General features: G+C 43.4%; 1 protein-coding gene across 3 annotated transcripts in view; it reads right to left on the reverse strand.

Annotated features, from left to right (window-relative positions):
- The window catches only part of ak7b (adenylate kinase 7b), a 224,280-nt gene that overhangs the window by 185,701 nt on the left and 20,916 nt on the right, over positions 1-17,663 (reverse strand). For all 3 annotated transcript variants that reach the window (XM_061795579.1, XM_061795577.1, XM_061795578.1), the window contains exons 5-6: positions 9,910-10,020; positions 1,132-1,215 (exon numbers count right to left, since the gene is read on the reverse strand). In XM_061795579.1, the coding sequence (XP_061651563.1) occupies positions 1,132-1,215; positions 9,910-10,020 (195 nt within the window). The remainder of the gene's footprint in view (positions 1-1,131; positions 1,216-9,909; positions 10,021-17,663) is intronic.

A 17,663-nucleotide genomic window follows, 5' to 3' on the forward strand; every position in this document is an offset into this window, starting at 1 on the left:
GGCCAATTATACATTACTCGTGCACTCACTGTAGTTGTCTCGCCACGCTGCACTATTTGCATATCTATTGTTGACCAATACTGGCCACTTATGCCAGAGTAGCATCTGCTCCATTTGCACACTGATTGAGGAGTATCTGCAACATTTGCACAACCAACATTGTCCCAGATTATCGCGCTACTCGTCACTTTAAACCGCATACACTCCTTGAAGTCTCGTCGCCCTTTGCACAATGGTCATTGCACCGGAATATTGCAATATTAGTCATTCGAACTGCTCTAAGTGCAAGAGGACTCTACATCTTTTTGTACAATTGTAAAAAAAAAAATAATGTACCGGCATTACCAGATAACTAGCAACTCTTTACTGCTCAGTGACTGTTTTTTTTTGTCAATGTCATTATGTCTCAAAAGTGTTCTCTGTCAATTGACTGTCTGTTGTCGTGCTAGAGTGGCTCCAACTACTGGAGACAAATTCCTTGTGTGTTTTTGGACATACTTGGCAAATAAAGATGATTCTGATTCTGATTCTAATTCTGAATCCTGTCTGAGATTGATCTCAGTGATCTACACTGGCAGGAGAAAAAAAATCCATGAAGAAAATGCAAACAAAAAACAGTTCATTGAATTTAAATTCTATCCTGTAGGCATTATCATTTGGAACAGTTTATTTAGATCATATTTATCCCAAACAACACATTGTATTTTGTAACTTTCTTCAAATATATTTGCATTCTAATGTTGCTAATCCCAGGCACTGCTACATGTAATACGTCACATATAATATTAAAAGCAAGTAAAACATACCAATAAAAACAGTGGTGTCATCAAGGATTTGTGGGCCCCATGAAAAAAAAAAGCATTCGGCATCACCACTTCATGCAGTGAATCCATTCATACACTTCATGCACAGTTACTACTCACTCTATGACCATGTCAACTCACTAACTGACCACAGCTTTAATAATAGAGCGCTTTGCAAGCACCATGTCTTTAGTCCCTTAAGGGCGACCACACTGTTATTTGCTTGGTGATGGGAACGTGAAGCAGGCAATGCTATTAAGGCATCTATTGCAACACTGAATTTTTTTTTCCAAGCAAGAATAAACAACAATAAGTTATGGACTCTCACCTTAAAAAAGAGATGGAAGACCTGCTCTCCCAGTCCATACTGAAGACCTGACACCACAACATATGTAGAAAACAGTGCTCTGTCCTAAAAGCAAAGCAACAAGCAGGTTATGCTATACTTGCCATTTACAATGGAAACAATTCACACAGCTCAGTTGTGGGGTATACAAGTATATGAAAAAGGTTTCAATAATAATGGGTGTGTGATTATGTAAAGGTCCTACAGTGGATATAAAAAGTCTATGCACCCTCTGTTCAAATGCCAGGTTTTTGTTACATAATAAAATGAGACCAAGATTAATAATTTCATTTTTTTCCCTCAACATTAATGTGAGCTATAACTTGTACAACTCAATGTTGAAAAAAAATCTATTGTTTTTAGGAGGGTAAGTAAAAATTAACAACTCAGATAATGAGGTTGCACAAATTCGTACATCCTCTTATACGTAACTGGCTGGTAACTGTGTTCAGAATTAATCAATCACATTGATTAAGCTCAAATAGAGTTCAGATGTTTTGTCAGCTTTTTCTGACTTTTTTTTTTTACTTTCTTGCAGAAGCCTGAAGGTGTCGTACTGTCTGTTATTTTGAGCTGTTCATAATGCTCCACCTTGGCTACAGCCCCAGTTCCAGCTCAAGAAAAACAGTCCCAAAGCATGACAAATGCTAACACCACCGTCCTTCACTGTAGGTAGGGTATAGTAGTGTAGCGTATATTGGGGTTTGGATAAAATTTTATTTATTTAAGAAATACATTTGTCGAAGTTGAACGCCTGTGTTCACTTCCGGGTTAGTCCTATTTAATGTTTTTTTTTTTTAATGTAATCTCTTCACCTGAGTGTCCAAGACATCCGGCCGCGAGTCCGATGACACGACCACAAAATCGATCATCAAACTGCGATGTAGGGTGTCCTGGTGCCAAGTGCACGTGTGGACACCCTTATGCTTGAACATGGTGTTCGTTATGGACAAGCCGTGATGAGCACAGAAGTCCAATAACGTCGGGTTCTGATCGGGGGTGTCATTCCTCCCAATCACACCCTTCCAAGTCTCACTGTCATTGCCCACGTGAGCATTGAAGTCCCCCAGCAGAACGATGGAGTCCCCAGCGGGAGCACTCTCCAGCACCCCCTCCAAGGACTCCAAAAAGGGTGGGTACTCTAAACTGCTGTTTGGTGCATAGGCACAAACAACAGTCAGGACCCGTCCCCCAACCCGAAGGCGGAGGGAGGCTACCCTCTCGTCCACCGGAGTGAACCCCAACGTACAGGCGCCGAGCCGGGGAGCAATAAGTATACCCACACCTGCTCGGCGCCTCTCACCGTGTGCAACTCCAGAGTGGAAGAGAGTCCAACCCCTTTCGAGAGGACTGGTACCAGAGCCCAAGCTGTGCGTGGAGGCGAGTCCAACTATATCTAGTCGGAACTTCTCGACCTCACACACCAGCTCGGGCTCCTTCCCTGCCAGAGAGGTGACATTCCACGTCCCTAGAGCCAGCTTCTGTAGCCGGCTACAGAGATCGGATCGCCAAGATCCCTGCCTTCGGCCACCGCCCAGCTCGCACTGCACCCGACCCCTATGGCCCCTCCCACAGGTGGTGAGCACATGGGAAGGGGGAGCCACGCTACCCTTTTGGGCTGTGCCCGGCCGGGCCCCATGGGTGCAGGCCCGGCCACCTGGTGCTCTCCTTTGAGCCCCAACTCCATGCCTGGCTCCAGAGGGGGGCCCCGTTGACCCGCAAGGGAAACCTGAGTCCATATTTTTTCTTCGTCATAAGGGGTCTTTGAGCCGTGCTTTGTCTGGTCCCTCACCTAGGACCTGTTTGCCATGGGTGTCCCTACCAGGGGCGTGAAGCCCCAGACAACTTAGCTCCTAGGATCATTGGGACACACAAACCCCTCCACCACGATAAGGTGACGGCTCAAGGAGGGGTGTATTCTGTTTTTATTTATGTTTAACACAACGTCCCAACTTTATTGGAATTGGGGTTGTATATTATGTATGTATGTATGGGCAGGTAGCTTTGTTCACAAATCACCTTTGGAAATTAATCCACAAGTGGATAAATTGTTGGTACCCCTCTAATGAAAGAAAAACCCATAGTGGTCAAACTTAAATCTGACAAAAGTAAATATAAAAATGTTATGAAAATTAACCAAGGAAAATCAGACATTGCTTTTGAATTTTGGTTCAACAGAATTCTTAAAAAAAAAAAAACTTATGCAACAGGACTCGGAAAAAACAATGGTACCCTTAATATTTTGTTGCACAGCCTTTTGAGGCAATCACTGCAATCAAATTTTTTTTGTAATTTTCAATTAGACTTCTGCACCGCTCAGCAGGTATTTTGACCCACTTTGGAGTGAACTGGAGCAATCTACTCCAGTTGTCTCAGGTTTGAAGGGTGCTTTTATGAGATGACCTGTTTCAGCTCCTTCCACAGATGTTCAATATGATTTAGATCAGGGCTCATAGAAGGCCACTTTACAATAGTCCAATGTTTTGTCCTGAGCCATTCTTGGGTGTTTTTAGCTGTATGTTTTGGGTCGTTATCCTGTTGCAGGACCCAAGACCTGCGACTGAGACCAATCTTTTTGACAGTGGGCAGCACAGTTCTCTCTATAATATCTGTTGTTAACATATAGCTTGCCAAAGAAATAAAGGGGTGCAGATGTCTCACTAAGAGTTACAAAAATCATTTGATTGCAGAAGGTTGTGCAACAGTTCAGGGTACCATCATTTTTGTCGAGGCCCGTTTCATGAGTTTGTTTTTCAAAACATTCTGTTGAACCATTGTTTTCATTGGTTAATTTTCATTACATTTGTTATTATTACTTTTGTCAGATTCAAATTATTTCTGTGCAGAGGTGTGGACACATGAGATGGATTTGAGTCAGACTCGAGTCATGAATTTGATGACTTTGGACGCGACAAAATGATACAAGACTTGCAACTCGACTTGGACTTGAACAGCAATGACTCGAGGCTTTACTTGGACTTCGGCCTATTGACTTGAAAAGACTTACTACTTTTATCGAAGCACCAACAATCAAATGCTTGCCACTAACTATTGGTCTATAGGAATTTATGAGTGATGTAATCATAAAGTTGCTGTTCTTATCTACTATAATTTAGTTGGAAATGTCCCACAATGCTAAGAGGTTTCTTTAAGTTTATTTTCTTTTAACAGTTAATTAAGACCCTGATGGGCACATTCATGTGGAGGAATTGACCAGGCGGTCACTATTTCGCACACTACCTAAAGTAATGGTTCCATTAAAAAAAAAAAAAACACACAAAGTGCAACATAAAGCAACAACAAATGTGACAGTTAATTAAAAATTAAAGTGCTGGGAAAATACACAGAAAAGACCGACAATTAACGTAACAATGAGGACGTTCATGTTAATTATTGCAAAGGAAAAAAATCCACATTGCACTGTGGGAATCACGTAGTTTGACATCACGTATGATTGGTTTTGTCAGCATTAGCAGCTAGCTTTGTGAGTGATCACGCAAATAGTAAGTTTCAAAGCAGTCTGGTCTAGTCAGTGTAGGGCTCTCAAGAATCATTCCTGTATTTGTTTTTTTATTCACTTTACCAATCAGCACACAGCTATATATATTCAACATGAAGCTACATTCTTCTTCGTGTCCTTTTTCCCCTCTTTTTTATATTTTTACATAGTACCCCCTAGTGTTCGGACTGTGACACCACAGTTGGATGAAATTGTGCCTCTATAAAAAGATGACAAACTTCTGCTCCTTCTTTAAAATTAATGACTTATGTTTTGGCGGCACGCTGGGCGACTGGTTAGATCGTCAGCCTCACAGTTCTGAGGACCCGGGTTCAATCCCCGGCCCCGCCTGTGTGGAGTTTGCATGTTCTCCCCGTGCCTGCGTGGGTTTTCTCCGGGCACTCCGGTTTCCTCCCACATCCCAAAAACATGCATGAATTGAATACTCTAAATTGCCCGTAGGCATGACTGTGAGTGCGAATGGTTGTTTGTTCCTATGTGCCCTGTGATTGGCTGGCAACCAGTTCAGGGTGTACCCCGCCTCCTGCCCGATGACAGCTGGGATAGGCTCCAGCATACCCGTGACCCTAGTGAGGAGAAGCGGCTCAGAAAATGGATGGATGGACATAGTACCCCCTAGTGTTCGGACTGTGACACCACAGTTGGATGAAATTGTGCCTCTATAAAAAGATGACAAACTTCTGCTCCTTCTTTAAAATTAATGACTTATGTTTTGGCGGCACGCTGGGCGACTGGTTAGATCGTCAGCCTCACAGTTCTGAGGATCGGGATTCAATCCCTGGCCCCGCCTGTGTGGAGTTTGCATGTTCTCCCTGTGCCTGCGAGGGTTTTCTCCGGGCACTCCGGTTTCCTCCCACATCCCAAAAACATGCATTAATTGGTGACTCTAAATTGCCCGTAGGTGTGAATGTGAGTGCGAATGGCTCTTTGTTTTTATGTGCCCTGCGATTGGCTGGCAATCAGTTCAGGGTGTACCCCTCCTCCTGCCCGATGATAGCTGGGATAGGCTCCAGCATGCCCGCGACCCTAGTGATGAGAAGCGGCTCAGAAAATGGATGGATGGACCGATGGACTTATGTTTTTGATATTCACAAGAAATAAGTTTAAAGCGAAATCTATTTATATTTGTGTTTATTTATTTATTTATTTGTGTTTGAAATCGCATCACTAGAAATGTTTATAGCCAAGAAAAGGCAGTTTTGTTTTACTATATGCATAATGTGAAATTAAAGCAAAGCAAAGCAAATGTATTTATATAGCGCATTTCATACAAAAGGTAACTCAATGTGCTATACATGACTAAAAGCATTTAAAAACTAAGTAAAAACAGCTTATAAACATTTAAAACAGATAATTAAAACAGCGTACAGTGCAAGAAATATTTAAAAATGGAAATACTCTGAAGAGCATGAGAAAAAAAGTTTTTAACCTGGTTTTAAAAACATTCACACGCTGACGTCACTTCTGTTGGCAACTTTCTTCCATTTGTGTGCAGCATAATAGCTAAATGCTGCTTCACCATGTTTGGTTTGGACTCTGTGCTCCACTATTTGACCTGAGTCTGTCGATCTCAGAGCCCTACTGGGTTTATATTCCATGAGCATTTCTTTCATGTATTCAGGACCTAAACCATGAAGTGATTTATAGACCAGTAGCAGAACTTTAAAATCTATTCTAAAGTTGAATGGAAGCCAGTGTAAAGACTTTAGAATTGGAGTAATATGCTTTGACCTCTTTGTTCTGGTCAGAACCCGAGCTGCAGCATTCTGAATGAGCAGCAGCTGTTCTTTTTGGGAAGTCCAGTCAGAAGACCATTACAATAGTCAAGTCTACTTGAGATAAAAGCATAAATTAAGAAAAAAGAAAAGAAAAATACTGCTGATTATCTAAAAGAGGAAAGTAACTGGTTGTTTATTCAGTGAAAAGTCTTAACCATTTTCTCGTGTTTTCATAATTGCTCTTTAACCAAGCAAAAATATGTTTTATCCTAATACAGTTTACTTGATTATTCAATAAAAATGTCAGTAGGATAATTAATACTGCAATACTACTGGATGAAAACTCTCATTTGTGACAGGTCAGTTTAATCTCACTTTAGAAATAAAGTGAGAAAAATTCAGTAAAAGCATAGCATTTTCATAGAAAAACTGAAAACGTACTATCGATCGGTTTTAAAGGGGAGAAACCTAAGTTTCCTCCACCCTTGACGATTGGCTTTGAAGGTGCAAAACTTCTGATCAGCCATCTAGTTTTCTTATAAAGTTTAAATGAAATTGTTTATCAAATTAATTTTGATAAATAAATATGTGTAACGGATATCGACTCTCAACACAAAGACTACAAAAGACTCGCCTGCTCTCCTTTTCTAAATTAATTCAGGAAGACCCCCAGCATTCCTTGGATGGGCCCACAGGCCAGCAGGATGTCTGTGTTGACTCACCAGGACACTCAAACAAAAAGAATGAGTGATGACTGCTCATCACAGAACAATTCCCCTTTTTGACCTGCAGTCAAAATGCTCTGTCAACAGATTGACAAAGCCCAGCCATCCAGTGAGTATAGGGGATCACTCCTCATTATCAGAACACGGTCAGCCCCCAGTGGTGACCAAAAACACTGTCAACAGATTGACAAAGCCCAGCCATCCAGTGAGTATAGGGGATCACTCCTCATTATCAGAACACGGTCAGCCCCCAGTGGTGACCAAAAACACTGCAAGATGGACCCCTTGTGACCCCTATATTATGTGTGTCGAGAATGAACAATGCAATTAAGGAAATCCATCTGTACGAACATGTACAGGCCTGCATGAGTACCCTGAACGTGTGCCTTGATTTCTGTGTCATTCATGTGTTGATTCTGCAGGTTTGGCGATGAGTCTGTTAATGAGGACTGTAAAACAGTGTTTTAACCCAAAAGTATGAAATAATGTGTTGAACAATATAATTTGATATGCCAGAACTAAATTTGAAACAAGCTCGTTTCATGTACTTAATCTCTTGCTTGAGACAGTTTCAAAGTTGGGAGTCGTTTTTGAAACTGTGCAGAATCCACCCGTGATTAGGGCATGGCCTGTGTACTCCAGAAACTAATAAATCAGTTTTGGGGGCGTGATCTCTTTCTCCCGTGACTCAGAGGTATAAAGGCAGACCCCTTTCCTTTGTCCTCTCTCTCTTGTTCCTGGCTATACTTCTGCGCTTGTCTACTGGACCTTCGGGACTGTGGCCGTCCCTCCCACCTTCCTATTTCCTTTGTTGGTATCCACGTGGCTGTCCCGGACCCCGAGAAAGGCTCAGTCCAGCGCTAAGCCTGCATTGCAACTCTGTTTTCCCAGCCTTCTGACTTGCTACTGTCACTTGCTACTTGCGGCTACTACTGAGAGAAATCCCTGGTATTCCCACAAATTATGCTCTCAACCAAGCATAAAAAGTGTGGCCTGCCTGCAAGTCCAACGGCAGGAAAAGTTACGAGCACAACTTCCCGCACCCGAATGACCATCAATTTTCATTTTTGTAGTGCGTTACCATTTTTCTTCCTTTTGTTCATCTTCCTCGACGTTTCAACTGCCTTATTCCTGTCTGAGATGCCCGAGAAAAACAGCCTCCTACTCTGCGACCACGTGATCCACACATAGTGGCGAAACATTGCAGCAACTACCAGAATAAGTACAAATGGGTGCGTCGTACCTTGGGGTTAGTTTAAAGATCTTACGAGTCCCCACTTTAGTCTTTCTCAACAAGCACCAATTCCTTCACGCTCATCTCACGAGTTCAGCCATTCATTATGTTCTGCTGTCCATCCATCTTTTCCTCACTAGGGTCATGGGCATGCTGGAGCCTATCCCAGCTATCATCGGGCAGGAGACGGGTTACACCCTGAACTGGTTGCCAGCCAATCGCAGGGCACATACAAACAAATAAGCATTCGTAATCACATTCACATTCACACCTATGGGCAATTTAGAGTCCTCAATCAACCTACCATGCATGTTTTTGGGATGTGGGAGGAAACCGGAGTGCCTGGAGAAAACCAACGCAGGCACGGGAAGAACATGTAAACTCCACACAGGCGGGGCCGGGGATTGAACCTCAGAACTGTGAGGCTGACGCTCTATCCAGTCGGCCACCGTGCCGCATGTTCTGCTGTGTTATGTATTATTGTCTTTTATTACATAGTTAATTCCCTTTGCATTTGTCCCAATTTCCCTGCAGTTTCACATTAAATGTTCTACATATCAAGCACACTGTTGTGTACTGTGTGTTTGAGTCAAAGATATTGACCTTTGCAATTGAGAACTCTTTTTACATAACTGTGGCAACCCTTTCAGAAAAAGATTACTCCACAAGGGTTTTCATCGTTTTGCCCAGCTGTTAGCTAATCAACGACGCGGTGCCCCATTTTTATACTAACTAAACATCCTTAGTTACAATATCCTCTTGTTTCATTTTAAACGGAACCCATGGAACGAAGGAGAATGCAAACGTTATCCTCCAAACCCTTAACAAATGAATTATAATATGCTACAGATGCATTTTAAAGTATATTAACGATATAAATATTGCATATAATATATAAATATCCATCCATTTCAACACCGCTTATCCTGATTAGGGTTGCGGGACGGTGGAGCCTATCCCAGCTGACTTCGGGCGAAAGGCAGACTACACCCTGAACTGGTCGCCAGTCAGTCGCAGGGCACGGACAACCATTCGCACTCACATTCACACCGTCACTGAGTGGGAACTGAACCCACGCTGCCCGCACCAAAGTCAGGCGAGTGTACCACTACACCATCAGTGACTCATAATATATAAATATTAAATATATAAATGTATATATTATAGTAAAATATAATATTACTTTGTTGTAAAAATGACTCAAAAGGACTCGAAACTCGAGTGTAGGACTTGACTCTGGACTTGCATGTCTCGACTTGAGACTTGACTCGGGACTTGCCTGTCTCGACTTGGGACTTGACTTCGGATTTGAGGGCAAAGATTTGAGACCTACTTGTGACTTGCAAAGCAATGACTTGGTCCCACCTCTGTTTCTGTGACCACTGTGGGTTTTTCTTTCATTGACAAAGGGGTACCAACAATTGTGTGTAGCTTGTAGATATCTGTTCAGGCTTAGTGAATTGATGTAGTAAGATTAAACATTTTAGATACACTGTATTGTATGTGTTTTGCCATTACCAAATAACAGAAGAAAAAAATGTATGAAAGACGTTTGAAACACACCATCTTGCCCATTTTGGCAACCATTTTCTCCAGTTCGAGGTGCTTTATAAAGTTTGGATGAGCCTTTCTTCTTCTAAAATCATCATCAGTAAAAGGGAGCTCCAGATCATCCTATGACAGAAAATAAAAGGGAGGTTATTTTAAGACATTATTACGCATACAGAATACAGGGATGAACAAACTCTGTGGACTTTGCACTCCCAATAATTCTCTGGGTTCTCCGCTTTTTCTCTCATATAAAAGTAGATTAAATAGAGACATTAACTGTTCTACTAACTTTAACTGTCAACAGGTACGGTACTCATGCGTCTTAAAGATAAACCATATTACATGTATACCCCTTACCTCCAATGTCATAACACTTGACAGACCAACAGATCTCGATTACACAGTGGCTCCTTGCACTTATACATATTTTTCGGGCACATGGAGTCCCTGACCGACTGTTTATATTTGTGTTTATTTATTGTTATTTGTGTTTGAAATTGCATCACGAGAAATGTTTGTAGATGGGAAAAGGCAGTTTCCTGCTATATTAACGATGTGAGTTTCAGAAAAATACTGTTGATTAGCTAAAAGAGGAAACCAATTGGTCATTCATTAAGTGAAATGTCTCATTTTCTGTTGTGTATTCATAATTGCTCTTTAACCAAGCAAAAAAATATATTATCCAATTACAGTGTACTTTATTATTCGATAGAAATGTCAATAGGATACACGATTACTAATTGCAATACTACTGGATGCCTATTTCAATTTATGACAGGTCTGTTTAATCTCACTTTAGAAATAAAGTGAGAAAAAGTAAGCCAAAGCATAGCATTTTCTTAGACTAACTGAAAAAGTACTATCGATCGGTTTTGAAGGGGCAAAAACTAAGCCCCCCACCTTTGACGACAGGCTTTGAAGGTGCACATTTTTTTATCAGCCCTCTGGTTTTCTTGTAAAGGTTCAATGAACAATTGCATGGTGAGTCTTATTAAAAAGACGATGGGTGCTTGCTTAAGCCGGTGTCAAGAGAGATTCACCTAGGTTCCCATGGCCACCAATGAGACGGTCCCATGGCCACCAATGAGACGCCAGCCCTCTCTCTTTAAACGATCTAGTGCACTTGAAATTGACCTAGGGGGTTGACCTGTTTGTTTATTTATTTTAGCCGAAATAACATTTTAGGAGATAGAAATATGATATATGACCTTTTCGATCATAAAAGATATCAAAGGGACTATTTTATATAATTAGAAAAAAAGGCTTTAATGAATGCAGCCCTACGGGGGCACAAGTCAGTGCAAACTGTAGGCCGGTCCCAAGCCCGGATAAATGCAGAGGGTTGCGTCAGGAAGGGCATCCGGCTTAAAACCTTGCCAAACAAATATGAGCGTTCATCCAAAGAATTCCATACCGGATCGGTCGTGGCCCGGGTTAACAACGTCCGCCACCGGCGCCGTCAACCTGCAGGGCGCTGTTGGAAATTCAGCTACTGTGGGTCGAAGTCGAAGTCAAAGAAGAAGAAGAAGAAGAGGTGGAAAGCGGGTTCTTCGGCAGAAAGAGAAGAGGAAAACACAGAGCCTAGAACTGAATGTGGGGACTTTGAATGTTGGGACTATGACAGGAAAATCCCGGGAGTTGGTTGACATGATGATTAGGAGAAAGGTTGATATATTGTGTGTCCAGGAGACCAGGTGGAAAGGCAGTAAGGCTAGAAGTTTAGGGGCAGGGTTTAAATTATTTTACCATGGTGTAGATGGGAAGAGAAATGGAGTCGGGGTTATTTTAAAAGAAGAGTTGGCTAAGAATGTCTTGGAGGTGAAAAGAGTATCAGATCGAGTGATGAGGCTGAAATTTGAAATTGAGGGTGTTATGTGTAATGTGATTAGTGGCTATGCCCCACAGGTAGGATGTGACCTAGAGGTGAAAGAGAAATTCTGGAAGGAGCTAGATGATGTAGTTCTGAGCATCCCAGACAGAGAGAGAGTCGTAATTGGTGCAGATTGTAATGGACATGTTGGTGAAGGTAATAAGGGTGATGAAGAAGTGATGGGTAAGTATGGTATCCAGGAAAGGAACTTGGAGGGACAGATGGTGGTAGACTTTGCAACAAGGATGCAAATGGCTGTAGTGAACACTTTTTTCCAGAAGAGGCACGAACATAGGGTGACCTACAAGAGCGGAGGTAGAAGCACACAGGTGGATTACATCTTGTGCAGACGATGTAATCTGAAGGAGGTTACCAACTGTAAGGTAGTGGTAGGGGAGAGTGTGGCTAGACAGCATAGGATGGTGGTGTGTAAGATGACTCTGGTGGTGGGGAGGAAAATTAGGAAGACAAAGGCAGAGAAGAGAACCATGTGGTGGAAGCTGAGACAGGACGAGTGGACGGGAAGAGGTTCCAGAAGACTGGACCACTGCAGCCAAGGTGATCAGAGAAGCAGGCAGGAGAGTACTTGGTGTATCTTCTGGCAGGAAAGGAGAGAAGGAGACTTGGTGGTGGAACCTCACAGTACAGGAAATCATACAAGGAAAACGGTTAGCTAAGAAGAAGTGGGACACTGAGAGGACCGAGGAGAGGCGAAAGGAATACATTGAGATGCGACACAGGGCAAAGGTAGAGGTGGCAAAGGCAAAACAAGAGGCATATGATGACATGTATGGCAGGTTGGACACTAAAGAAGGAGAAAATGATCTATACAGGCTGGCCAGACAGAGGGATAGAGATGGGAAGGATGTGCAGCAGGTTAGGGTGATTAAGGATAGAGATGGAAATATGTTGACTGGTGCCAGCAGTGTGCTAGGTAGATGGAAAGAATACTTCGAGGAGTTGATGAATGAGGAAAATGATAGAGAAGGGAGAGTAGAAGAGGCAAGTGTGGTGGACCAGGAAGTGGCAATGATTAGTAAGGGGGAAGTTAGAAAGGCATTAAAGAGAATGAAAAATAGAAAGGCAGTTGGTCCTGATGACATTCCTGTGGAGGTATGGAAGCATCTAGGAGAGGTGGCTGTGGAGTTTTTGACCAGCTTGTTCAATAGAATTCTAGTGCGTGAGAAGATGCCTGAGGAATGGAGGAAAAGTGTACTGGTGCCCATTTTTAAGAACAAAGGTGATGTGCAGAGCTGTGGCAACTATAGAGGAATAAAGTTGATGAGCCACACAATGAAGTTATGGGAAAGAGTAGTGGAGGCTAGACTCAGGACAGAAGTGAGTATTTGCGAGCAACAGTATGGTTTCATGCCTAGAAAGAGTACCACAGATGCATTATTTGCCTTGAGGATGTTGATGGAAAAGTACAGAGAAGGTCAGAAGGAGCTACATTGTGTCTTTGTAGATCTAGAGAAAGCCTATGACAGAGTACCCAGAGAGGAACTGTGGTACTGCATGCGGAAGTCTGGAGTGGCAGAGAAGTATGTTAGAATAATACAGGACATGTACGAGGGCAGCAGAACAGCGGTGAGGTGTGCTGTCGGTGTGACAGAAGAATTTAAGGTGGACGTGGGACTGCATCAGGGATCAGCCCTGAGCCCCTTCCTTTTTGCAGTGGTGATGGATAGGCTGACAGATGAGGTTAGACTGGAATCCCCGTGGACCATGATGTTTGCAGATGAAATTGTGATCTGCAGTGAAAGCAGGGAGCAGCTGGAGGAACAGTTAGAAAGATGGAGGCATGCACTGGAAAGAAGAGGAATGAAGATTAGCCGAAGTAAAACAGAATATATGTGCATGAATGAGAGGGGTGGTGGGGGAAGAATGAGGCTAAAGGGAGAAGAGATGGCAAAGGTAGAGGACTTTAAATACTTGGGGTCAACCGTCCAGAGCAATGGTGAGTGTGGTCAGGAAGTGAAGAAACGGGTCCAAGCAGGTTGGAACGGGTGGAGGAAGGTGTCAGGTGTGTTATGTGACAGAAGAGTCTCTGCTAGGATGAAGGGCAAAGTTTATAAAACAGTGGTGAGGCCAGCCATGATGTATGGATTAGAGACAGTGGCACTGAAGAGAAAACAGGAAGCAGAGCTGGAGGTGGCGGAAATGAAGATGTTGAGGTTCGCTCTCGGAGTGACCAGGTTGGATAAAATTAGAAATGAGCTCATCAGAGGGACAGCCAAGGTTCGATGTTTTGGAGACAAAGTTAGAGAGAGCAGACTTCAATGGTTTGGACACGTCCAGAGGAGAGAGATTGAGTATATTGGTAGAAGGATGATGAGGATGGAGCTGCCAGGCAAGAGAGCTAGAGGAAGACCAAAGAGAAGGTTGATGGATGTCGTGAGGGAAGACATGATGGCAGTTGGTGTTCGAGAGGAGGATGCAGGAGATAGGCTCTCATGGAAAAGGATGACGCGCTGTGGCGACCCCTAACGGGACAAGCCGAAAGGAAAAGAAGAGAGGGGGCACAAGCCAGTGCAAACTGAAGGCCGGTCCCAAGCCCGGATAAATGCAGAAGGTTGCGTCAGGAAGGGCATCCGGCTTTAAAGTTTGCCCAACAAATATGAGCGTTCAACTAAAGAGTTCCATACCGGATCGGTCATGGCCCGGGTTAAAAACATCCACCACCGGCACCGTTAACCTGCAGGGCACCAGTGGAAATTCAGCTACTGTGGGTCGAAGACGAAGGAGAGGTGGAAAGAGAAGAGGAAAGCAAAGAGCCTAGAATTAATATGGGAACTTCGAATGACAGGAAAATCTCAGAAGTTGGTTGACAAGCTGATTAGGAGAAAGGTTGAGATATTGTGTGTCCAGGAGACCAGGTGGAAAGCCAGCAAGGCTAGAAGTTGAGGGGCAGGGTTTAAATTATTTTACCAGGGTGTAGATGGGAAGAGAAATGGAGTAAGGGTTATTTTAAAAGAAGAGTTGGCTAAGAATGTCTTGGAGGTGAAAAGAGTATCAGTTCGAGTGATGAGGCTGAAACTAGAAATTGAGGATGCTATGTATAATGTGATTAGCGGCTATGCCCCACAGGTGTGACCTAGAGGTGGAAGAGAAATTATGGAAGGGGCTAACAAAGTAGTTCTGAGCATCCCAGTCAGAGAGAGAGAGTCGTGATTGGTGACTGTTGTAATTGACATGTTGGTGAAAGAAACAGGGGTGATGAAGAAGTGATGGGTGGGTAAGTACGGCATCCAGGAAAGAAACTTGGAGGGACAGATTGTGGTAGACTTTGCAAAAAGGATGGAAATGGCTGTAGTGAACACTTTTTTCCAGAAGAGGCAGGAACATAGTGTGACCTACAAGAGCGGAGGTAGAGGCCCGCAGGTGGATTACATATTGTGCAGACGATGTAATCTGAAGGAGGTTATCGACTGTAAGGTAGTGGTAGGGGAGAGTGTGGCGAGACAGCATAGGATGGTGCTGTGTAAAATGACTCTGTTGGTGGGGAGGAAGATTAAGAAGACAAAGGCAGAGCAGAGAACCAAGTGGTGGAAGCTGATAAAGGAAGAGTGTTGTGCGGCTTTTCGGGAAGAGGTGAGACAGGCTCTCGGTGGACAGGAGAAGCTTCCAGAAGACTGGATCACTACAGCCAAGGTGATTAGAGAGAAGGGCAGGAGAGTAATTGCTGTATCTTCTGGCAGGAAAGGAGAGAAGGAGACTTGGTGGTGGAAACTCTCAGTACAGGAAATCATACAAGGAAAGAGGTTAGGTAAGAAGAAGTGGGACACGGAGAGGACCGAAGAAAGACGAAAGGAATACATTGAGATGCAAGGTAGGGCAAAGGTATAGGTGGCAAAGTCAAACAAGAGGCATATGATGACATGTATGCTCGGTTGGACAGTAAAGAAGGAGAAAAGGATCTATACAGGTTGGCCAGACAGAGGGAGAGAGATGGGATGGATGTGCAGTAGGTTAGGGTGATTAAGGATAGAGATGGAAATATGTTGACTGGTGCCAGCGGTGTGCTAGCTAGATGGAAAGAATACTTCAAGGAGTTGATGAATGAGGAAAATGAGAGAGAAGGGAGAGTAGAAGAGGCAAGTGTGGTGGACCATGATGTGGCCATGATTAGTAAGGGGGAAGTTACAAAGGCATTTTGAGGATGAAAAATGGAAAGGCAGTCGGTCCTGATGACATTCCTGTGGAGGTATGGAAGCATCTAGGAGAGGTGTCTGTGGAGTATCTGACCAGCTTGTTCAACAGAATTCTAGGGGGTGAGAAGATGCCTGAGGAATGGAGGAAAAGTGTGCTGGTGCCCATTTTTCAGAACATGGGTGATGTGCAGAGCTGTGGGAACTATAAAGGAATAAAGTTGATAAGCCACACAATGAAGTCATGGGAAAGAGTAGTGCCGACTAGACTCAGGATAAAAGGGAGTATTTGCGAGCAACAGTATTGTTTCATGCCTAGAAAGAGCACCACAAATGCATTATTTGCCTTGAGGATGTTGATGAAAAAGTACAGAGAAGGTCAGAAGGAGCTACATTGTGTCCTTGTGGATCTAGAGAAAGCCTCTGAGGGAGGAATTGTAGTACTGCATGCGGACAGTGGCAGAGAAGTATGTTGGAATAATACAGGACATGTATGAGGGCAGGAGAACAGGGGTGAGGTGTGCTGTAGGTGTGACAGAGGAGTTTAAGGTGGAAGTGGGACTGCATCAGGGATCAGCCCTGATCCCTGTCCTGTTTGCAGTGGTGATGGGTAGGCTGTAATTCCCATGGACCATGAAGTTTGCAGATGACATTGTGATCTGCAGTGAAAGCAGGCAGCAGGTAGAGGAACAGTTCGAAAGATTCGGGCAGGCACTGGAAAGGAGAGGAATGAAGATAAGCCGAAGTAAGACAATATATGTAAATGAATGAGAGACGTGGAGGGGGAAGAGTGAGGGTACAGGGAGAAGAGATAGCAAGGGTAGATGACTTTAAATACTGGGGGTCAACCGAGAGCAATGGTGAGTGTGGTCAGGAAGTGAAGTAACGGGTCCAAGCAGGTTGGAACGGGTGGAGGAAGGTGTCAGGTGTGTTTTGTGACAGGGGAGTCTTTGCTAGGTTGAAGGACAAAGTTTATAAGACAGTGGTGAGGCCAGCCATGATGTACGGATTAGAGACAGTGGCACTGAAGAGACAACAGGAAGCAGAGCTGGAGGTGGCGGAAATGAAGATGTTGAAGTTCGCTCTAGGAGTGACCAGGTTAGATTCAATTAAACATGAGCTCATCAGAGGGACAGCCAAGGTTAGATGTTTTGGAGACAAAGTTAGAGAGAGCAGACTTAGATGGTTTGGACACATCCAGAGGAGAGATTGTGAGTATATTGGTAGAACGATGATGAGGATAGAGCTGCCAGGCGAGAGAGCTAGAGGAAGACCAAAGAGAAGGTTGATGGATATAGTGAGGGAAGACAATGAGGGCAGTTGGTGTTAGAGAGGAGGCTGCAGGAGATGGGCTTACATGGAAAAGGATGACATGCTGTGGCGACCCGTAACAGGACAAGCCGAAAGGAAAAGAAGAAAAAGGTCTTAATGAATACAATGTAGCAAGGGTAAATAAGCAGTTATTATTAAAATAAATGCTAAAACGTGCAAAAAGGAACTGTTTAATGAAATGTCTACTTACTCATATTTAGGAAAAGAACATTCTATTCACAGCAGTTGGAATAAAAAGTCCAAAGTAATTCCAAAGGTGTTAAATCCTAAAGAGAACAATTGATTTAAATCCCAAACTCCGTTCGATGAAAAAGCAAAACGGTCCCATTTGTAAAATCCACTGCTGGAAGTGAGTTCAAGTTAGGTGGACTATTGTGATTGAGCAGATCGGCAATCCTGAGAGATATAACACAAGT

The sequence above is a fragment of the Phyllopteryx taeniolatus genome, chromosome 13 (assembly GCF_024500385.1).
Source record: "Phyllopteryx taeniolatus isolate TA_2022b chromosome 13, UOR_Ptae_1.2, whole genome shotgun sequence".
Lineage (NCBI taxonomy): Eukaryota > Metazoa > Chordata > Actinopteri > Syngnathiformes > Syngnathidae > Phyllopteryx > Phyllopteryx taeniolatus.